General features: G+C 45.9%; 2 protein-coding genes and 1 pseudogene across 3 annotated transcripts; all 3 read left to right on the top strand.

Moving 5' to 3' along the window:
* The first annotated feature begins 571 nt into the window (after positions 1–571).
* Positions 572–3,053, top strand: LOC145530514 (myeloid-associated differentiation marker-like; annotated as a pseudogene). Its single transcript, XR_014071850.1, has one exon. The product of XR_014071850.1 is annotated as a myeloid-associated differentiation marker-like (transcript).
* LOC145530513 (myeloid-associated differentiation marker-like) lies at positions 1,235–9,779 on the top strand. Its single transcript, XM_081551991.1, has 2 exons — positions 1,235–1,409; positions 6,578–9,779. Exon 2 carries the CDS (start codon positions 6,783–6,785, stop codon positions 7,674–7,676), a length of 894 nt encoding a protein of 297 aa, XP_081408117.1. The 5' UTR covers positions 1,235–1,409; positions 6,578–6,782; the 3' UTR covers positions 7,677–9,779.
* Positions 9,780–13,871: 4,092 nt separating this feature from the next.
* Positions 13,872–22,713, top strand: LOC145530508 (myeloid-associated differentiation marker-like). Its single transcript, XM_081551987.1, has 2 exons — positions 13,872–13,960; positions 21,495–22,713. The coding sequence occupies exon 2, from the start codon at positions 21,642–21,644 to the stop codon at positions 22,395–22,397; it is 756 nt and encodes a 251-aa protein (XP_081408113.1). The 5' UTR covers positions 13,872–13,960; positions 21,495–21,641; the 3' UTR covers positions 22,398–22,713.
* The last annotated feature ends 518 nt before the right edge of the window (positions 22,714–23,231 follow it).

The following is a 23,231-nucleotide window of genomic DNA, read 5'->3' as shown; positions in this document are numbered from 1 at the left end:
CTAATGAAACACATTAGTGTTTCAGCAACTGCAGTTTGGAACATTAACAGTAAATGATGTAAATAATGACATAAATTGTCTCATGAATATTTTGATCAAATTTGCTTACCAAATAATTTTTTAAAAAATCTTTTTCATTTGGAGAGAATTGAAGTTTTCAGATTATATATAAGGACTATTTTGCCTTGGGTCTCCATAAATAATGGCATGCAGCACAAGAGGTGCAAAACATTAATGGTTTGAGGTCAGACCTAATCCAGTAGAAGGTTTGGGATAACTCAGGTCTTCTGACAAGGTCAAGGGTGATGGGTGGGGAATATAGTTCTGGAGCGGTTGTTCTATTATCCCAAGTGTCTGAGCCACCGGTTCTAACTCTATAGATCCTGGGCCTCAGCCATCACAGGACTCTGAGCCTTTTCCAGGAATCTGACTTAATCCACCTTGAGAGCCGGATCTTTCTCTGATGGGTCCTCAGGGAAGACCACTGCCATGTTGGTGACTGTGACCTGCTTGACCATCACAACACCATGTTCATCAGGGTGACATCTCGAGACAAGGTACCTTGGATGTCATGTGCTGCCTCCTCCGCCTGCCGCAGCTCATCTGCACCTGCATGGCCTTCTCCCTTGTGGTTGACATGGGCATCCTGAGGGGAGCCATAGGTAACTGGTCCATGTCCATCTGGTGCTTCTGTTTTGCCATGACCTTCATCATCTCCATTGTAGAGTTGTGTAAGCTCCAGTCCCGCTTTCCTTTCTTCTGGTACAACTTAACCCATCATCTATGCCTGCTATGTTGCCCTCCTCTGCCTCTTGGCCTTCATCATCTATGCCACCACTCATGTCCAATTCCTGCCTTACGGCCCTTACAAGGACCGAGCCATCACTGCCACTGCATTCTCCTGTGCTGCTTCTGTCTTCTATGCAATGGAAGTGGCCTGCTTATGGCAGTACTTTGAGCTCAATGAGATCCCCTGCTATGCGCACACCATGCCAGACCGGCTGAAGGTGCTGGAGACCTTCGTGGCCTGTCTCATCTTCGCCTTCCTTGGCTACACCTCCCTGTACCTGCACCAGCCAACCCTGGAGTGGTGTGTTGCCATGTACTCCATCTGCTTCTTCCCAGCAGCCCGGACCATCCTGGGGAACCTGGCTGAATGGAAATACAGGCTGCCTGTGACCTTCCCCATTTTCCAGGTTTTGCTGACCCTGCTCTCTGTCCTCCCCTATGTCAGCGCCCTGGTCCTCTAGCCGCTCTACCAGTTCAATGAGAAGTTTGGTGGGCAGCCCCAGTGATCCAATTATATGGACTGTATCAATGGGCTCACCTATTACATTTGCACCTGGGATGAGGAACTGGCTGTGGCTGTCCTAACAGCCCTCAACCTGCTGATATACGTGGCTGACCTGGTGTACTGGGCCCGCCAGGTTTCTGTAGGGACTGAGGATTAGCCTGGGGAGTCCTGTTCCTCTCTGATTACTGGATGCAGATTTACCAAGCTCTGATGTTCTCTTCCAGTCTCTTCTCTCTCCCTCCTCACATCCTTCCCCATTCATCTCACTCTCTTCTTTGTTTCCTTTTCTCCTCCTGCTCTGTCTCCCGCCTGTTTTGTGTGGTTGCCCACATCCTGTTTTGCCTCTTTCTTTTGTTTCTCTCATCTTCTCGACATTATCTGTTTTTTTCACCCTTTTCTGGTTATCCTTGGATTTCTTATCTCCTGTGTACTGACCATCTCTTCCCATTTTCCTTCTGATTAGAGCAGCTTGGTGTGAATGAAACTCCCACTCTACATCTCACTTGAAAATAAGACAGGAAAGATTGGAAATAACCCAGGTGTTCATCTTTAGGATGCAAGTTAATAAACCATGGCATAGTGCAAGAAGGAATATTTTCCAACAACGAGAAGTAAATATCTCTAGGATATATGATATAAAAAGTAGTAAGATACAGGCTGGGTAATTCAAGATGACAGAATAGAAAGATGTGTGCTCATTGACCAACCATCAACAAGAGATGCTAGAACCCGCCGAAAAAGGATATCCAACATCCAAAGACAAGGAAGAAGCTGCAGTGATATGGTAGAAGGGGTACAATCATCTATATGGGAAACAGAACTCCAAAAAAACCTGATAAACATCTATGTATAAGTGAATCAAGCTCCCATACCCCTGAAACAAATATAATATTAGAATCAATTCTACTCCAAAATGAAATAAAATAACAATCAGTTCAGTTCAGTTCAGTCGCTCAGTCATGTCCGACTCTTTGTGACCCCATGAATCGCAGCACGCCAGGCCTCCCAGTCCATCACCAACTCCCGGAGTTTTTCGCTCTCCTCTTTCATTTTCATCAAGAGGCTTTTTAGTTCCTCTTCACTTTCTGCCAGAAGGGTGGTGTCATCTGCATATCTCAGCCAGTGAGTTGGCTCTATGCATCGGGTGGCCAAAGTATTGGAGCTTCAGCTTCAACATCAGTCCTTCCAATGAATATTCCTTTAGGATTGACTGGTTTGAGACAAGCCAGAGTTCAGTAACACAGCCACAAGGTAAGGGGCCTCCAGAAGCTAAAAGAGGCAAAGAGGGACCCTTTCCTGGGGCATGAGAGGCAGCACAGCCCTGTTGACACATTGTTTGAAAACACTGACCTCTGGAACTGTGAGAGAATACATTTCTGTTGTTTTAAGCCACCAGGCTTGTGATAATAGCCCTAGGAAACCAAGATGAACTTCCAGAAATGAAAAATATATTATTTGTCATATATTTTTTACAGTTTCCAGAAAAACTTGCCGACCTCCTGCTCTAGAGCATGGTTGTCACATGGATCCCAGGACCCCTTGTCATATCCTGTGTCCCCCAGTGTCTGAGACTCACAGGGGAGGGTCCACTGATCTAGACAAGGGGGGTCAGTCCAAATGCCTACAGGAGCCAGGAGGGAAAGAAATAATTAAAGGGGATGGAGAGGACTAGGGCCCCAGGAGAGGACCAGCGGCACCTGTTGGGGATGGTGGAAAAGCAAGATGTGGCATGTGATGATATTGTCTCATGTTTATAAAACAGGAAAAAAAGATACAGATACTCCCTACAAACATGTGTGAATGTATGTACACACATGTCTACATATGATTTCAGAACCTGTGAAATGTGTTGAAGGCTGTACATGAAGTTGAGGACTTGGATGCTCCCTGGATGGAGGGATGTACGCTTCTGTGAGCAGGCAGGAAGCCTGGCCACACCCAAGAGGGGAAATGGGGCACATTTGAGATGATCACAGTCCTACTTTATGTCAAGTAAACCTGAGAAGAAGAAAATGTAGAAAATACTACACAGAGATGAAAATAAAAAATAATATAAATGGCAGAGCATTTGCTCAGCTTCACCCCACCCCAAGGGAACATAGCCCAGTGACACCAGATCTCCTGCAGCTTGAAAAGGAGATGGAAATGTGGATTTTCATGCAAAATTAAAACACTTTGCAGCTACCAAACGCAATGGAAGTAAATAACACCAATCCTATACCATCTCTTTCTGAAAACACTGAAGGGACACCAAACACATCCTTGGATCACCTCCAATGCAAACTGGTTTGCAACCTCTGATCTGGAGCAAATTAAGCTTGTATGTGCTTATGTCCAGAATGGGGCCAGGGCCTTTTGGGTTGTCTGTGAGAGAGAGGGGGAGGAGAACAGGCAGCTGGCATGGATTGAGTGTGCCATGTGACAGGCCTTCTGATAAGCTGTTCACATGATTTTGTTAATTAAAGTAGGTATTGAGCCCATTGCACAGATGGGAAAAGAGGCTTTGATCAGTAACTTTCCCAGGATCATCCAGCTATGAAATGTCTGCCAAAGGTCCAGAGCCTCCTTGTAACTCTGGTGACCATCTCCCCTCCTACTTTTCTGCACTTCTGGCACCTCCTCCTTCTTTCTTTTATCTTGGCCATGACCTTCGTGGCTCCCTGTCTTCCAGTCCACACGCCTGGCTGCTGGGCAGGCAGGGCTCAGCCACATCCAGGTTGTGCTCTGATGGGGGTACCATGTCCAGGCTCACAGATTAGAGTGGAGAAAGTGCTGCTGGGAAACTCAGGCAAACCTGCTGCTTCCCAGTTGGACAACTGAGGCCCAGAGAGGGCACACGCCTTATCCAGGGTCACACAGCTGAAACCCCCATGCCTTTCCTTCCCCAAGCCCTCCCTCTGTCCCATTGTGCACAGCTGCTCAGTCCTGTCCAACACTTTGCGACCCCATGGACCATAGTGCGCCAGACTCCTCTGCCCATGGGGATTCTCCAGGCAAGAACACTGGAGGGGGTTGCCATGCCCTCCTCCAGGAGATCTTCCCAACCCAGGGATCAAACCCGGGTCTCCCGCATTGTAGGTGGATTCCTAAAACGTAACAGCCACCAGGGAAGCCCAAAAATACAGGAGTGGGTAGCCTATGCCTTCTCCAGGGGATCTTTCTGACCCAGGGATCGAACCAGGGTTGTCTGCATTGCAAGCGGATTCTTTACCATGTGAACTACCAGGGAACCCCCTCTGTCCCTGGATCCAAAGCAGTCATTTCTCCTGAGAAGGAGATTGCAGATGAGTTCTGGGAGGTTGGTGGTAATAGACCAGCAAACAGCGAGCATGACACCCCCAGCTTCCCTCACCCCAGTGCTCTGTCCCCACCCTGGCAGTGCCCACTGGGAGGCCCGCAGGCTCCAGGGCTCCACTGGCAATTGGGGCTCAAGGAGCTTTGGGAGTCCAGGGAGGTTCTCAGGTTTGCTCTGTGTTTCTCTTTCCAGCCTCAGCTTGTCCCAGGGTTTATTATCAGCAAAGGAGACAAGGCCCCTGGTGGCAGGAAGCTGGCTGGGGCTCAGGGTCCTTCAGCCCTGGGGGCCTCTCAGCAAATAGTCCCTCGGAAACAGGGGGGCTGTCCCCGAGGAGGGGTCGGGCTGGGAGGGGCCTCACTCCCCCCACACAATGGACCCTGCAGGAGCCCCTGTGTGAGCAGGACTGCAGCCCTGGCTGGCGGGACTTTCTTGGGCAGGTGACCTGGGCAATTCCATGGTCTCTATGGTCCCTGCCACTCTGGCCACGTGTCCCTGTCACAGCCCTGAAATCCCTGTAGGCCCCTGTTCTCCTGTGTCAGTTCCAGTCCAGTCCCCTCCTCCATGGGGAAGGTTGGCTCCATGCCTGCATCCCTTCTGGGTCAGAAGACATCTACTGGGCTGCCTCAGGGCCACTGGGACCCTGAAATCCCCCCAGTCATCTCTGCTCTGTCCCGCCCGCCCCTGCCCCAGTCCTGGGTGCATCCTCAGGCCTGTCCCCTCCCAAGGCTCCTGCAGGTGCTTCCTCTTTCAGCTCCTGCTCTTAAAAGGGAGCTGATCATCTGTCCATCCCTACCGCCTCCCTGGGATGCCCTGAAAAGGCCCCCATCAGCATCAGACCCAGCATCTTTTTTCATTCTCAGCTTGGAAGCTGCTAACAAGTCTTCCAGGCTAGTAAAATCCTCCCTCAGGTAGGACTACTCCTAGATCTTTCCAGACTCCCACCTAGATGGCAGCTTTGAAGCTTAAGAGCCAATTAGTATGTTAATTTATTCTGTGGTTCCTCCATTATGTGCCACCTTGGAGTAATTCTGAGTTAGGGTCTCCCTTCCCCAGTGGAGAAGGGTCACATGTTAAAGCAAAATTTGGGGGAGGAGATTGAAAAACAACTCCCACTTTCCACCTCATCTCCTCCCCACAGCCTTGCTCTCACCCCATGGCTCCTCCCTGTTCACCCCTGAAGCTGCCCTCCTCCGGGTAGGGCTGTGTCCCCTCAGATGGCAGATCCTTCTAGGGATGCTGCGGGGAGGACAGGCCAGGACACGTGTGTCTTCAGGTTGTTGTAGAAGAAGCCCGTGGCCCTGAAGGTATGTCCTGGGTCCCAGAGACCTGAGATTTGGTCCTGGGCTCCCAGCCTCAGGCCCTGCTGACATATGCGCTGTAGAGCAAAGTGCTCAAACCCACAGTGTTGGCATTTTCATGTGAGGTCCCACTTCCTAGTCATGCTACCTTATATAAGGCACTAGATTGCTCCAGCCTTAGTTTTCTCATCTGTAAAATGAGGTTAGCAGTACAATCCACAGTCCCTTTTCTGAAATACTTAGAGTCAGAATAAAGATAAGGCCCAGAATTGAGAATTTTTCAGCCCCAGACAAGCAACCTGGTACACATCTACTCTATATGACGTAACACCAAAAGCTCTTTGTAATCAAATACATTAATATTTATACATCTTCACTTTTGAACTTGCACACTAAGTGAAATAAAGACCACTAATTATCTCATGTCTGTTTAGGTCAAATTCTGTTACCAAATGAATTTTTTTTATACTTTCCAATTTTCAGAGCCTTAAACGTTTGGGATGTCAGATAAGGGCCATCCTACTCTGTGTTCCTGTAGATAACGACCCAGTGCAAAGGGCAAAAGTATGTTCACGGTTTGAGGCCAGACCCAACCTAGCTGTGAGATAGGACAAGTCTCCTGACAAGGCCAAGGGTGACGGGTGGGGAGAACCATTCTGGAGCGGCTGTACTGTTACCCGAGTGTCTGAGCCATTGGTTCCAACTCCACAGATCCTGAGCCTCAGCCATCGCAGGGCCCTGAGCCTTTTCCAGTTGTCTGACTTAATCTGCCTCTGAAGCTGGATCTTTCTCCGGTGGGTCTTCAGTCAAGACCACTCTCATACTGGTGAAGGTGACCTGCATGACCATCGTGACCTTCATGTAATCTTCCTGAGGCCTGGACTTCTGGGCCATCATGGGCTACTTCCTCCGAACACTGCAGCTGCTCTCCACCTGCGTGGCCATCTCACTAGTGGGCAGCCTGGACAGCTGGAAGGTGCCCACAAGTAACTGGTCCTTTGTTATCTTGTGTGTCTGCTTCCTGGTGACCCTCATCATCCTCATAATCGAGTCACTGGCACTACAGCACTGCTTCTCCTTCTCTTGGGGGGATTTTCTCCTCTGCTATGCCTGCTACCTCGCCCTCTTCTGCCTCTTGGTCTCCATCATTTACCCCACTACCTATGTTCAGTTTTTGCCTCACACCCCCTCCCGGGACTGCGCCATCGCTGCTACTGCATTCTGCTACATTTCTACTGTGTCTTATGCCACCGAAGCAATCTGGATCTTGGGCTGGCCCTGGACAGGTGATTTCATCGCCTGTTCTGGCAGCTTGCCATTCCTCCTCAAGATGCTAGAGACACTGGTGGCCTGTGTCATCTTACCCTTCATCAGCAGTCCCTACCTGTACATGGACCATCCATTGCTGGTGTCTTGTGTGGCCGTGAACTCCGTCTGCTTCACCCTGGGGGTCGTGACCATCCTGTTGAACCTGGCTAACTATCACAACCGGCTGCCCATCTCCTCCTCCACGTTCCATCTGGTGCTGAGCCTGCTCTCCATCCTTCTCTACATTGGTGCTCTGGTCCTCTGGCCGCTCTACCAGTTTGATGAAAAGTTTGGTGGGCAGCCCAAGAGGTCCAGAGATGTGAGCTGTCAACATAGATTTACCAACTATGTGTGCCCCTGGGACCAGCGCCTGGCTGTGGCCATCCTGACAGCCATCAACCTGCTGATTTACATGGCCGACCTGGGGTACTGGGCCCGCCGTGTTTCTGTAGGGACTGAGGACCAGCCCGGGGACTCCTGATCCCCTCTGCTCACAGGAGGTATCTTCGCGGAGCTCTGACATCCTCTTCCTGGCTCCCTCTCTCCCTCCTCACACCCTCCCTCATTCATCTCGCTCTCCTTTCTGTTCCCTTCCCTCCTTCTGCTCTGTTTTGTCTCCTTCCTGTTTTGTGTGATGGCCCACACCCTGTTTTGTCTCTTTCTCATTTTTTCTGTATTTTCTACTCTTTGGCCCTTGTCTGGTCATCATTGGTTTTCCCATCTCCTGTGTCCTGACCACCTCTCCCCATTTTCTTTCTTCTGATCCATCAGGACCTGAGACTCCTTCCTTCTCTGCCCACCATCCCCTCCCACCTCCTAAGGTGCTGACTCCACAGCACACAGCCCTCTGTGCAGCTGTTCACACCCTGGGCCTCTGCAGGGGCCTCATTGCCAAAGTGTGTCTATCCCCCTGGCGGTGCCTTAGTTAGCATGTGGGGTGGATTTGGGGTGTGGTTGGTAGCTAATGATCAGGCCCCACTTCCTGCTCATGGAGGGGGTGGTACAGTGCATTTCTCCTTTAAGTTAAAAAAAAAAATCTCTGGAAATCAATAATTTCCCATGGGAGGGAGTGCTAATGCAGAAACTTGGATCCCTAGGCCCCCTTTTGTGCTCCATCCCATTTGAGATTGGCTCCAGAATTTTTTCTGGCTTACTAAAACCCGCTGTTTACAGATCATGTGGACAAAAAAATATTGTGAGTCATTTCTTAAACGATGAACGCAGCTGGCCATCAAGCCTTCAGCCACTGCAGCAGCCCCCAGTGGGAGCAGCCCAAGGGGAATTCACGATGGAGAAAAACGGGGCACTGGCTTTAGATCATTACAAAGCATAAGAAAGGAATGATTCTAATGCACTCAGACTCCTGCATCTTCTGGTCCAGAGAAAGAGACTAAACTCATTACCTTGAGATTTCTGTTTTTGTGATTAGTGATAATCCTTTGATGTTTGACTACATGTTTCCTTTTTTTTTTTTTAAGCAAAAACTCCCATGTATCGTGGCCCCTCCTCACCTCTTTGGAACAGTTCCGCAGAGCTATCTGTGATGTGTCTCCCAAGCTATAGTCTTTAGTGAGGTCTCCAAATAGAATGTAACTTACAACTTAGATTATGAGGCCTTTTTTTTTCTTCAGTCATACGTTTTTGGTGACTGATGAAGGAACCCAGAGCAGATTTCTCTCTTCCAGAACTCTATGAAGGACTGGAGGTTGGGTACCTTTTGTGCCCATCTGCCTCCTCAGAGAGCCCAGATGAATATGGGGGAGGTTATTGGATCTCCTATTATCAGGTGATGATGCAAAGTTTGATTTGGCGCTATTAAACTCTTTCCTGGAAGGGTAGGTTTTCCTCAACTCTCAGTTTTAAGAAACAGCATCTGGGTTATTCTAAGGTGAAATATACTAGGAAGATTTTGCTCAGTGGAAACACACTGAGTAATATGAAATGAAATCTATATTTTAATGGCAAGAGGAGAAAAGTTTAAACATAAAATTATTCTTTCCCTGTTTGGATCTCCTCCCTCTCATTATTGCAAATTGGGAATCTGCATTAACCACACCTCCTAAGTAGATTGACAGCCATGTGGCTCAGAAGGTAAAGAATCTGCCTGCAATGTGGGAGATCTGGATTTGATCCCTGGATCGTGAAGATCCCCTGGAGAAGAGCACGGCAACCCACTCCAGTAATTTTGACTGGAGAATTCCATGAACAGAGGAGCCTGGCAGGCTGCAGTCCATGGGGTTGCAAACAGTTGGACGTGACTCAGTGACTAACACTGTCATTTTCTTAAGGAGATAAAATTCCTTCTTTACCATATCAAGGATCACAACTTTTTAGGAGATAAACTTCCTTCCTCTTCTCCTAAGGAGTCACAGTGACTTGTACTCACCACACACTTTATTGAGTTGATCCGGATTGTGTAAGGTGTCAGTAATACCTCACTTGACGAATAACCCTTTTTCATAAAAGCTTATATAACTGTGCTTTGACCTCATGGGTGGAACAATCTCAGAGTGTTCTGAAATACTGTCTCCTAGGTTATAATCCCCAGACTGTCTCAAATAAAAAAATTTCCACTTGTTTCTCAGACTGTTGATTAATTTTTTCATCACAGTGGTTTATTCTCAGTTGAAAGACATGGAGAAGTGCCTACAGAATTATATTTACAAGTTCTTGCTTAATTGGAATTTAAAGGAAATATTGCTCCCAAATGGCCACATTTTATTTACTGGATACTGCAAAACTAATTAGCTTTGCATGCACAGCTAGAAAAACCAGCTTGATAAACTATCTCTTTAGAATTCTGACCTTAAAGGAACAAAAGTCTTTCAGAGGCACCTTGCATTTTTCTTCCTGTGTCTTTGATTTATAAACATAACAGACCTTCTAAGGTTTTTCTCCCTGTGTTTTAAGAGTCTCTTCCATCAGAAGGAACATGTATGGCAGCCAGTTGAATAGATTAGAATTTTAAGGAGTTTTTTTGATCTGGCTATGCCAGCTTCCCTAGCCCATAAGTGGCCTTTGTCACCTTAACCTTCGTTGTGTCTGCCTATGCAAGGGCCTTCAGGCCCTTTACTTTCTTAGACTATTTTGGGGAGGAAGCTTTCTAGACCTTGCGAAGGCTATATCCTTTACACCTTCTTGTGGGGCACCTCAAGCAGTGGCCAGATGATGAACCCTTTAAATTGAGAAAACTTCTAAATTGGTATATTTTCAGAGAGTCTCAATATAAACAGTTCTCTTGGTACCTGAGGAAAAATAAACAAATTGAAAGGTTGATTAAAATACTTTAGGCTTATCTAAGAACTCCTTTACTTTAAAACAAACAAGCAAAAAGTACAGTTTGGAAAGCCTTATTTGTGGTCCTGGCTTCCCTTCAATAGGTGTTACAGATGTTAATACACTAGATGAACTATTAATTGGATTGATTAACAAGGGAATAAGAAGAAGCTGAGGCAAAATCTAGACATTTCCCAACAAATTGGAAATTTAAAGTGACTCAACTCAAAAAGATAAGATCTTTATTGTTGTTTAGTAGCTAAGTCTTGCCCAACTCTTTTGCAACACCATGGACTGTAGCCTGACAGGGTCCTCTGCCCACGGAATTCTCCAGGAAAGAGTACTGGAGTGGGTTGCCATTTCCTTCTTCTGGAGATCTTCCCAACCCAGGAACTGAACAAGCATCTCCTGCATCTCCTGCATTAGCAAGTGTATTCTTTACCACTGAGCCACCAGGGAAGCCCAAAGAAATCTTTAGATGGCTATTAAGAAATGGGATAAAGAAAACTGATGCCTGTGGGATTAAACAAAAGATTTGATACAACAGGATCTAAGACTAGATGGGCCAAATAGAGGCCCTGTTTGTTCCCAACATTAAAAAGCCCCAAACAAATCTGCTCTTTTTACCCCATTTTAAAAATAGATATAGAATTAATGCTTTTGAACTGTGGTGTTGGAGAAGACTCTTGAGAGTCCCTTGAACTGCAAGGAGATCCAACCAGTCCATCCTAAAGGAGATCAGACCTGGTTGTTCATTGGAAGGACTGATGTTGAAGCTGAAACTCCAACACTTTGGCCACCTGATGTGAAGAGCTGACTCATTTGAAAAGACCCTGATGCTGGGAAAGATTGAGGGCAGGAGGAGAAGGGGATGACAGAGGATGAGATGATTGGATGGCATCACCGACTCAATGGACATAGGTTTGGGTGGACTCCAGGAGCTGGTGATGGATAGGGAGGCCTGGCGTGCTGTGATTCATTGGGTCTCAAAGAGTTGGACATGACTGAACTGAACTGAAAAATAGAAAAATAGATATGCTTATTTTAAAGCTGGAAGAAAATTGCACTCGAGATACTTGACCAGGAAATGCTTGGGGCAACAGACAACAGGGCAACTAATCAAGTTAAAAGATTAACAGAAGGACCTGTGTCCTTTGGTTCAACCCCTCACTGGGGACTTCAAATGGGATAAAATGGCCAGGGATAAAAAGGGAAGCTTCTAGGACTTCTTTAAGACCAAGGCTTATTAATGGGCTCTTAATGGAAACTAAAGTTAAAGGTATGAAAGTTAACAACACTGAGATGAAAGTTTACATAAATTGGTATATTTAAATGGCCGTTATATAAGAGGGTTATATGTCCTTTGCCTAATTATATTGTGAGAATCTAACTATTCCCAAGATATAATTATGTCTCACAGGGCAATACTTCCCCTGCCAGGTATTACAAGACAGAGAATACACATCTGTCCCTCAGACAGGTATTGTGTCAAGTATGGCCACAATACTTGCCTTTGTAAAGGAATTAATGATCTTAAGGGGACAAAAGAATGCAGGAACAAGCAACTCAAGACAAATAACTCATGAAAGAGAAGTAACAATAGCAAAGAAAGAATTAGTTATAAAGACTTTTCTTTCTGTTTCAATGGTAAATATTAGCCTGAAGCATTTATGAGCTGTTTTGTAGAATTCAACTCTTTACCCCCAGTGCTCAAGCATTAAATCAACTGGTTGTTTTGCAGTTGCTAAGTCATGTCTGACTCTTTGTGGCCCTATGAACTGCAGCCAGGCCTCCCTGTCCTTCACTATCTCCCAGAGTTTGCTCAAAGTCATGTTCATTGAGTTGGTGATGCCACCCAACCATCTCATTCTCTGTCGCCCCCATTCTCCACCTGCCCTCAATCTTTCCCATCATCAGGATCTTTTACAATGAGTTGGCTCTTCACATCATGTGGCCAAAGTATTGGAGTTTCAGCTTCAATATCAGTCCTTCCATTGAATATTCAGGACTGATTTCCTATAGGATTGACTGGTTTGATCTCCTCACTGCCCAAGGGACTCTCAAGAGTCTTCTCCAGCACCATAATTTGAAAGCATCAGTTCTTCTGTGCTCAGCCTTCTTTATGGTCCAACTCTCACATCTGTATATGACTACTGGAAAAAACCATAGCTTTGACTACATGCATCTTTATCAGTAAAATGATGTCTCTGCTTTTTAATATGTGGACCCAAGGAATAATGACCTTGGCCTTCTCTGACCCTCCTAACTTCAGTGAACTAAAGCTTGGACTCTGACAACCTCTGCTCCAATTCTATACCGAACTCTCCCCTGCTCAAGCTCCTTTATGAATATGCATATATAACCCAAGCTTCTTCATAAATTTATAATAACCCATAGCTTGCATGCATGCTCAGTCTCTCATTTGTGTTAGTCCCATTGCAACCCCATGGACTATAGCCCACCAGGCTTCTCTGTCCATGGGAATATCTCTGCAAGAATACTGGAGTGGGTTGCCATTTCCTCCTCTGGGGGATCTTCTTAACCCAGTGATGTGATAGGGGAAGCAGACTGACTGAAACCTCCCATCCTAGCCAGACATCAGGGTAACCATTTGCATGAGTTGTTTTATGACAGGAGGTCCTAATGAGGAACATGGAATTAATAAGCCATCCCAACTGGAAGAGTCCAAGAAAGGTCAAAAGGTGGCACCACATGTCCAAAACCAACCATCTCCCAGAATCCTTCTCGCTGGCATCCATCTTGGCTGAACAAGATGGCAGCACCAGTAAGGACTGAGTCAGAAGGATTGGCTAAAGACAACCCAGAAACTAATCCTATTACCATAAAACTTGAGACCATGAGCCATGTGGCAGAGCAGTTCTCCTGGGTTCCCTTACCCTACTGCTCTCTGCTTAGGCACACCTTCCCAATAAAATCTCTTGCTTTGTCAGCACATGTGTCTCCTCGGACAATTCAATTCCAAGGGTTAGACAAGAGTCCAATTTCGGGCCCTGGAAGGGGTCCCCCTTCCTGGAGCAAATGGCGACTAGCATCCTGACCACTTGGGGAACTCAGGGACCAGCTTGCCCACCAATGGGCCAGATCCAGCAGCCACAACTGAAACCCTTTTGTCCCTGGTCTCCTCCTGATGCAGACAAACGGCCAGAGTGTCCCAACCGGGTAAGGAACAAGAGACTTTATGGACCTCTCTCCCCTTCCCTCTCCTTAACCCTTCCTATTCTACACTTTTCTTCTAGTCCCACTTTCCTGGATGCAGGAATCTGGTCGAAGTGCCTCAGCCTGAGCTGAGGATTTGAGACCGTTCACTTCCTCCTGGCATAGAACTTAAATTCTACTTCTGTTCTGAATTCTGGTTCTGTTCTGTTCTGGTCTGATTTCTGGTAGGGCCAAGTTCTAGTCCTCCCTTCCCTGGAGGCCCAGGGTAAAGTCCCATAACACCTGGGTATCTGCAGGTAGCAGGAGAAATTTGTAAGACCATCCCTTTTGCTCTCCTGTCCCACCTCTTCATCCCTCTTCTTTCAACCTGGCTTCCTTTCCTCCCTTTGAAATCTTTGAAGACCTGAGATATTTTCGTTTACTCTGTTAGTATTTGGATCTGAAGTTCTGTGTCTCTATAAGAGGTTTCCTGAGAGACTGCAATCTTGTATTTAAGGGAGTGTCTGATTAGGACTGCCAGGTCTATGTGTGTGTTTTATATTCTGTGTTCTGTGTTGTGATTTGTGATGGTCATGTTGCTTTGTATGGCCACCATTTGGTTTACACCTGTCGCCATTTTGCTAGAACTTGATTTTCTTTCCCTGTGCCTTGAGACCTGGGCTCTCAGAAAACACTTATTTAGATCATCTATAACTCCTGAGACTGAGGAAAAATGGGAAGAAGTCTTCAAAAATTTTATTTGTTCCAACTTTTATTTATAAACTAATGAATTCTATATTGTAAGATGGCGGAGTAGAAGGACGTATGCTCATCTTCTCCTGCAAGAACTCCAAAATTGCAACTTGCTGCTGAACAACCATCGAAGGAGAATGTTGGATCCCATCAAAAAAAGATATCCCACATCCAAGGGCAAAGAAGAAGCCTGAACAAATGGCAGGAGGGGCGAAATTGCCTTTACACTCAAATCCCATACCCGCCAGAGACACTCGGAGGGCTCAAACAAAACCTTGTGTGCACCAGGACCCAGAGACCCCACAAGAGTCTGAGCCAGACCTGCCTTTGAGTGTTTGAATGTCTCCCGTGGAGGCATGGATCAGCAGTGGCCGCATGGGGACAGGGGCTCTGCCTTCATCACACCTGGGAGGCACTATGTGTGGCATAAATCCTCTTGGAGGAGGCCACCATTAGCTCCACCAAAGAGCCACTGAGCAGGCGACCCCAGAACTGGAGAATAATTATATCAAAGAAGTTCTTGCACTGTTACAAAAGTTCTGGGACCCACAACAGATTCCCCAACCTGGGGATCTGGCAAAGGGATGGAGAAGCCCCAGGGAATTTGACTTTGGAGGCCAATGGGATTTGATTGCAGAACTTCCACATGACTAGGGAAACAGACTCTTGAAGGACACAAACAAAACCTTGTATGCACCAGGACCCAGGAGGAAGGAGCAGTGACTCCACAAGAGACTACGCCAGACTTGCCTATGAGTGTCCAGGAGTCTCCAAGTGGAGACGTGGGTCGACAGTGGCTTGCCATGGGGTCAGGAACACTGAATACAACAGTCCTGGGAGCCGTGGGGTGTGCTGGGATAAGTCTTTTTGCAGGAGGTCGCCATAACCACCATTGAGTTCAGTTCAGTCGCTCAGTTGTCTCCGACTCTTTGCGACTCCATGGACTGTAGCACGCCAGGCCTCCCTGTACGTCACCAACTCCCAGAGTGTACTCAAATTCATGTCAATTGAGTTGGTGATGACACCCAACCATCTCATCCTCTGTCATCCCCTTTTCCTCCTGCTTTCAATCTTTCCCAGCATCAGGGTCTTTTCAAATGAGTCAGCTCTTCGCATCAGGTGGCCAAAGTATTGGAATTTCAGCTTCTACATCAGTCCTTCCAATGAACATTCAGGACTGATTTCCTTTAGGATAGACTGGTTGGATCTCTTTGCAGTCCAAGGGACCCTCAAGAGCCTTCTCCAACAACACAGTTCAAAAGCATCAATTCTTTGGCACTCAGCTTTCTTTATAGTCCAACTCTCATGTCCATACATGACTACTGGAAAAACCATAGCGTTGATTAGATGGAACTTTGTTGGCAAAGTAATGTCTCTTCTTTTTAATATGCTGTCTAGGTTGGTCATAACTTTTCTTCCAAGGAGTAAGCGTCTCCTTATTTCATGGCTGCAGTCACCATCTGCAGTGATTTTGGAGCCCCCCAAAATAAACTCTGCCACTGTTTCCACTGTTTCTCCATCTATTTGCCACGAAGAGATGGGACTGAATGCCATGATCTTAGTTTTCTGAATGTTGAGCTTTAAGCTAACTTTTCCACTCTCCTCTTTCACTTTCATCAAGAGGCTCTTTAGTTCTTCTTCACTTTCTAAGGGTGATGTCATCTGCATATCTGAGATTATTGATATTTCTCCCAGCAATCTTGATTTCAGATTGACTATAGTCAGGCCAAACTACAGGGAGGGAACACAGCCCCAACCATCAAAAGAAAATTGGATTAAAGATTTAATGAGCAGGGCCCTGACCAACAGAGCAAGACCCAGATTCCCCCACAGACAGTTCCTCCCATCAGGAAGATTTCACAAGCCTCTTATCCTTATCCATCTGAGGGCAGACAGAATGAAAACCACAATCACAGAAAACTAACCAAACTGATCACATGGATCACAACCTTGTCTAACTCAATGAAACTATGAGCCATGCCATGTAGGGCCACCCAAGATGGACAGGTCCTGGTGGAGAGTTCTGACAAAAAGTGGTCCACTGGAGAAGGGGATGGCAAACCACTTCAGTATTTTTGCCTTGAGAATGCTATTAACAGTATCAAAAAGCAAAAAGATATAATATTGAAAGATGAACTCCTCAGCTTGGTAGGTGCCCAATATTCTACTGGAGAAGAGTGGGGAAATAGCTCCAGAAAGAATGAAGAGATGGAGCCAAAGCTAAAGCAGCACCCAGTTGTAGATGTGACTGGTGATCTGTAAAGAACAATATTGTATTGGAACCTGGAATGTTAGGTCCACGAATCAAGGTAAATTAGAAGTGGTCAAAGAGGAGATAACAAGAATGAACATCAAAATTTTAGGAATCATTGAACTACAATGGACTGGAATAGGCAAATTTAATTCAGATGACCATTACATCCACTTCTGTGGGAAAGAATCCCTTAGAAGAAATGGAGTAGCCCTCATAGTCAACAAGAGAGTCCGAAATGCAGTACTTGGATGCAATCTCAAAAATGACAGAATGATCTCTGTTCATTTCGAAGACAAACCATTCAGTATCATAGTAATCCAAGTCTATGCCCCAACCACTAATGCCAAAGAAGCTAAAGGGTTCCATGAAAACCTACAAGACCTTCTGGAACTAACACCCAACAGAGATGTCCTTTTCATCACAGGGGACTGGCATGTAAAAGGAAGCCAAGAGTTACCTGGAGTAACAGGCAAGCTTGGCCTTGGAATACAGAATGAAGCAGGGCAAAGGTTAACAGACTTTTGCCAAGAGAATGTACTGGTCATAGCAAAAACACCCTCTTCCAACAACATAAGAGAAGACTCTACACATGGACATCACCAGACGGTCAATATCAAAATCAGGTTGATTATTTTCTTTGCAGTCAAAGATGGAGAAGCTCTATACTGGCAGCAAAAACAAGACCAGGAGTCGACTGTGGCTCAGAGCATGAACTCCTTATTGCAAAATTCAGACTTAAATTGATGAAAGTAGGGAGAACCACTAAACCATTCAGGTATGACCTAAATCAAATCGCTTATGATTATACAGTGAATGTGAAAAATAGATTCAAGGGATTAGATCTGATAGACAGAGTGCCTGAAGAACTATGGACAGAGGTTTGTAACATTGTACAGGAGGCTGTGATCAAAACCATCCCCAAGAAAAAGAAATGCAAAAAGGCAAAATGGTTGTCTGAGCAGGCCTTACAAGTAGCTGAGAAAAGAAGAGAAGCAAAAGGCAAAGGAGAAAAGGAAAGATATATTCATCTGAATGCAGAATTCCAAAGAATAGCAGGAGAGTTGAGAAAGCCTTCCTAAGTGATAAATGAAAAGAAATAGAGGAAAACAACAGAATGGGAATGACTAGAGGTCTCTTCAAGAAAATTAGAAATACCAAGGGGACATTTCGTGCAAAGATGGGCACAATAAATGACAGAAATGGTATGGACCTAACAGAAGCAGAAGATATTAAGAAGAGGTGGCAAGAATACACAGAAGAACTAGACCAAAAAAAAAAAAAATCTTAATGACCCAGATAATCATGATGGTGTGATCACTCACCTAGAGCCTGACATCTTGGAGTGTGAAGTGAAGTGGGCCTTAGGAAGCATCACTACGAACAAAGCTAGTGGAAATGATGGAATTCCAGTTGAGCTATTTCAAATCCTAAAAGATGATGCTGTGAAAGTGCTGCCACTCAATATGCCAGCAAATCTGGAAAACGCAGCAGTGGCCACAGGACTGGAAAAGGTCAGTTTTCATCCCAATCCCAAAGAAAGACAATGCCAAAGAATGTTCAAACTACCACACAATTGAACCCATCTCACACACTAGCAAATTAAAGCTCAAAATTCTCCAAGCGAGGCTTCAATGGTACGTGAACTGAAAACTTCCAGAAGCTCAAGCTGGATTTAGAAAAGGCAGAGGAACCAGAGATCAAATTGCCAACATCTGTCGGATCATAGAAAAAGCAAGAGAATTCCAGAAAAACATCTACTTCTGCTTCATTGACTTTGCTAAAGCCTATGACTGTGTGGATCACAACAAACTATGGATAATTCTTAAAGAGATGGGAATACCAGAGCACCTGACCTGCCTCTTGAGAAATCTGTATGCAGGTCAAGAAGCAACAGTTAGAATCAGACATGGAACAACAGACTGGTTCCAAGTTGGGAAAGGAGTACATCAAGGCTGTATATTGTCACCCTGCTGATTTAACTTCTATGAAGGGTACATCATGCAAAATGCCAGGCTGGATGAAGCACAAGCTGGAATCAAGATTGCTGGGATAAATATCAATAACTGCAAATATGCAGATGGCACCACTATTATGGCAGAAAGCAAAGAGGAATTAAACAGCCTCTTGATGAAAGTGAAAGAGAAGAGCGAAAAAACTGGCTTAAAACTAATATTCAGAAAAAAAACTAAGATTGTGGCATTCAGTCCCATCGCTTCATGGCAAAAAGATTGGGCAACAATGGAAACAGTGACAGAGTTTATTTTTGGGGGCTCCAAAATCACTGCGGATGGTGATTGCAGCCATGAAATTAAGACTCTTTCTCCTTGGAAGAAAAGCTATGACCAACCTAGACAGCATAGTAAAAAGCAGAGACATGCTTTTCCAACAAAGGTCCGTCTAGTCAAAGCTGTGGTTTTTCCAGTAGTCATGTATGGATGTGAGAGTTGGACTATAAAGAAAGCTGAGCACCGAAGAACTGATGCTTTTGCACTGGATGTTGCAGAAGACTCTTGAGAGTTCCTTGGACTGCAAAGAGATCAAGCAAGTCATCGTAAAGGAAATCAGTCCTGAATAGTCATTGGAAGGACTGATGCTGAAGTTGAAACTCCAAAACTTTGGCCATCTGATGTGAAGAACTGACTCATTGGAAATGACCCTGATACTGGGAAAGATTGAGAACAGGAGAAGGAGATGATAGAGAATGAGATGGTTGGATGTCATCACCCACTTGATGGACGTGAGTTTGAGCAAGCTCCAGGAGCTGATGATGGACAGGGAGGCCTGGCGTGCTATAGTCCATGGGGTTGCAAAGAGTTGGACACAAGTGAGCGACTGAACTGAACTGAACTGAATTGAGACCAGGGCTCTCACAACACTTATCTAGATCATCTCTAACTCCTGAGACTGAGGAAAAATGGGAAGAATCCTTCAAAACTTTTATTTATTCCAACTGCTCTTTATAAACTATTAAATTTTATATTGTAATATCTAGTCATGACTAAGGTTAAAAAATGAAGCTAGATTTTGTGTTGTGTCTGTCTGAATATGTGTATGTCTTGGGTACCTCTTTGTCTCTGGATAATATTTTTGAGATTATTTTGTAAATGAGCTCTATTTAATTAGTTTAAAGAAAAGTAAGCATTTACAAATCAAACAATTCTAAATTTAACTAAATGTATTCCTGGTTCATGTGAACTGGGAAATATTCAGTATTGTCAACTACAAATTAGCACTTACCAAGAGCATTCCCAATCCCATGGACGGAGGATCCTGGTAGGCTGCAGTCCTTGGGGTCACTAAGAGTCGGACTCGACTGAGCGACTTCACTTTCACTTTTCACTTTCATGCATTGGAGAAGGAAATGGCAACCCACTCCAGTGTTCTTGCCTGGAGAATCCCGGGGACGGTGGACCCTGGTCGGCTGCCGTCTGTGGGGTCGCACAGAGTCGGACACGACTGAAGCGACTTAGCAGCAGCAGCAAGAGCATTCCCAATGACTGAACAACAAAGGCATTTGCCATCTGCTTTGATGGAGATTGAACCCCATGCTGCTATAGCTGTTGACCTAAAACAACCCCTGAGGGAGTTCAGGGTGGATGGAATGAGACCCTCTGTGCTCCAGGGAATCTGGTGGGATAGGTCTTTAAATAGTTGAATGTTTTTAGGAACACATTTTACGATCTCAATCCTTGCATTTCTTTATATCTAGAGAAGCACTAGATCCCTTCATGGTGACATCAGATCCTCATGACTAACAAAAACCTTTTGTAAAATGACTGCTTCATGGTATTGAACTCCCCCTTCACCAAAATCTTATATATTGACCTTCCCCCACTGCCACTTTGGAGCAGTCTCTCAGAACTATCTGAGATGCTGCCTCCCAGGCTGCAGTCCTCATTTTGCCCCAAGTAAAATTTAATTCACAGCTCTCAAGTTGTACATCTTTTTTAGTTGACAGTATTAAATTAATACCTGGTAACATAGACATGTCTTTAAAACCATCAATAAATATAATACTTTTGTTGGACTTCGGTTTACTAGAGGTCAAATAAGACTGTATTCTGTTACAAATGTGTTAACAATTAAATTAAGAAATGTACCTCATTGTGGAAAATACTTTATGGAAACTAAGATGTGTTTTCAGTAGAAGAAGGTATAAAAAATAATACTGAAAAGAGTTATGCATGATCAGTATTTTCTAAAATTGCGTTAAATTAGTTGGATAAATGGGTTTTGTTAGGAATGACACAGCCATAGGAAAACTGGTTAGAGCCAACTAGGTCCAAGACGACTTTTACTAGACCTTGAGCCTTGGTATCTACACCCGCTGTGACATATCAGCAAGCTAAACGATACACCTATCAGCACTGACTAAACCTGATTGAATATTCTAAACCCTTTTGAGTGATTTTTTTGACAAAACTTCCTAAATTGAATTTTGCTGAAGTTCTTTTGACCTCTAACTAACTTTGGGATACTTCAGAGGGCCCCTGAAACATCCCAAAGTGATATGTTGAGATAATTGTGTTTATTTGGTTGGTTAAATTGCATGGGAAATATCATCAAATGAGTAATAAACCCTCTTAGGTTATAATGTATGGTAAATATTACTGATATAGATATCCTAGAAGTTAATGGCATTCTTAACATTCTGATATGTTCTGGTATTCTAATGGGAAACATGATGAGTTCACAAAAGTTAAAAAAGGACTGAATAAACCAGCGAATATACCTAACCCAGCTGTGAGGTTTGGGATAAGACAAATCTCCTGACAAGGCCAAGGGTGATGGTGGGGATAATCATTCTGAAGCGGTTGTGCTGTTACCCAGGTGTCTGACCCACTGGTTCTAACTTCACAGATCCTGAGCTTCAGCAGTCACAGGACTCTGAGTCTTTTCCTGGCATCTGACTTAATCCCCCTCCAGAGCTGTATCTTTCTCTGATGGGTCCTCAGGGAAGACCACTGCCATACTGGTGACAGAGAGTGATCTGACTTCACGATCACCATGTGTTTATCCTCAGGCCTGCTTTCTGCAATCCTCCCAGGCTACTTTCTCTGTCTGTTGCAGCTGCTCCCCACCTGCCTGGCCTTCTCCCTCGTGGCCAGCATGGGCACTTGGATGGGGGCTGTAAGTAACTGGTCCATATTCATCTGGTGCTTCTGCCTTCTCGTGACCCTCATCATCCTCATCATCGAGTTCTGTGGCCTCCAGTCCCGCTTCCCCTTCTCCTGGTACAACTTTCTCATCACCTATGCCTGTTACGCTGCCCTGCTCTGCATCGCGGCCTCCATTGTTTACCCCATCACTTACATCTGGCTCTTCCCCCATGGCCGCTCCCAGGATCATGCCATCGCCACCACTGCATTCTCCTGCATTGCTTCTGTGGCTTATGCCAGCGAAGTGGCCTGGGCTCGGACCTGGGTCTGGCTCGGCGTGATCACCGGCTACATGGTCACTGTGCCAGGCCTGCTCAAGTGCCTGGAGACCTTCGTGGCTGGTGTCATCTTCGCCTTTATCATCAACAGCCACCTGTACCTGCACCAGCCAGCCCTGCTGTGGCGCGTGGCCGTGTACTCCATCTACTTCCTCCTGGCAGCCATGGCCCTTCTGCTGAACTGGTGTGACTGCGACAACAGGCTGCCCATGGCCTTTCCCGCTTTCCTTTTGGGGCTGACCCTGCTCTCCGTCCTCCTCTACACCAGCGCTCTGGTCCTCTGGCCTCTCTACCAGTTTGATGAGCAGTTTGGTGGCCAGCCCTAGCGGTCGAGCTGCAATGATGGGCTCATCTACGCTGTGTGCACCCGGGACCAGCAACTGGCTGTGGCCATCCTGACAGCCCTCAACCTGCTGGTTTATGTGGTCTACTTGGTGTTCTTGGCCCACATGGTGTTTTCAAGGACTGAGGATCAGCTCAGGGGTTCCCAGTTCCCTCTTCTTTACAAGTCATGATGTCTTCTTCCTGGATCCTTATTTAGGGACCTCCCTCAGGTTTGGCTGCCTCTTTTCAAAAGTCCAATGATGAGGGGCAAGTGACAGTTAAAAGGAAAATAGCTTTATTGCTGCTGCTGCTGCTGCTAAGTCCCCTCAGTCGTGTCCAACTCTGTGCGTCCCCATAGACGGCAGCCCACCAGGCTCTGCCATCCCCGAGATTCTCCAGACAAGAGTACTGGAGTGGATTGCCATTGCCTTCTCCCAATCCTGGGGAGAATGTGAAGTCATGTCCTGAAGAATCCACTCCCAACTCCCCAGGTTTTCCTCATAGTTTATATAAAGAAAAGAGGAAGGGTATAAGCTAGGGGGGCTTCCCAGGTGGTGCTAGTGGTAAAGAACCTGCCTGCCAATGCAGGAGACATAAGAGATGAAGGTTGATTCCTGGGTCAGGAAGATCCCCTGGAGGAGGGCATGCTAACCTACTCCAGTATTCCCGCAGTGCCCTGCCCCCATCCAGCATATGGGAAGCCCCTGGAGGGCACACCAGGCTGCAGGACACTGGATTCTGTGCCTGGCCCTGCCTGGGTCCCAGGCTCATGGGTGAAGCCAGGCCTTCTCCAGACACCTGCCAAGTCCAGGGTGTCAGGGGCCTTGTAGACTCAT

The sequence above is a fragment of the Giraffa tippelskirchi genome, chromosome 12 (genome assembly GCF_054371585.1).
Source record: "Giraffa tippelskirchi isolate mGirTip1 chromosome 12, T2T-mGirTip1v1.2.pri, whole genome shotgun sequence".
NCBI lineage: Eukaryota > Metazoa > Chordata > Mammalia > Artiodactyla > Giraffidae > Giraffa > Giraffa tippelskirchi.
The sequence above is the reverse complement of the archived record's forward strand: the minus strand, read 5'-3'. Positions and strand labels throughout refer to the sequence as shown.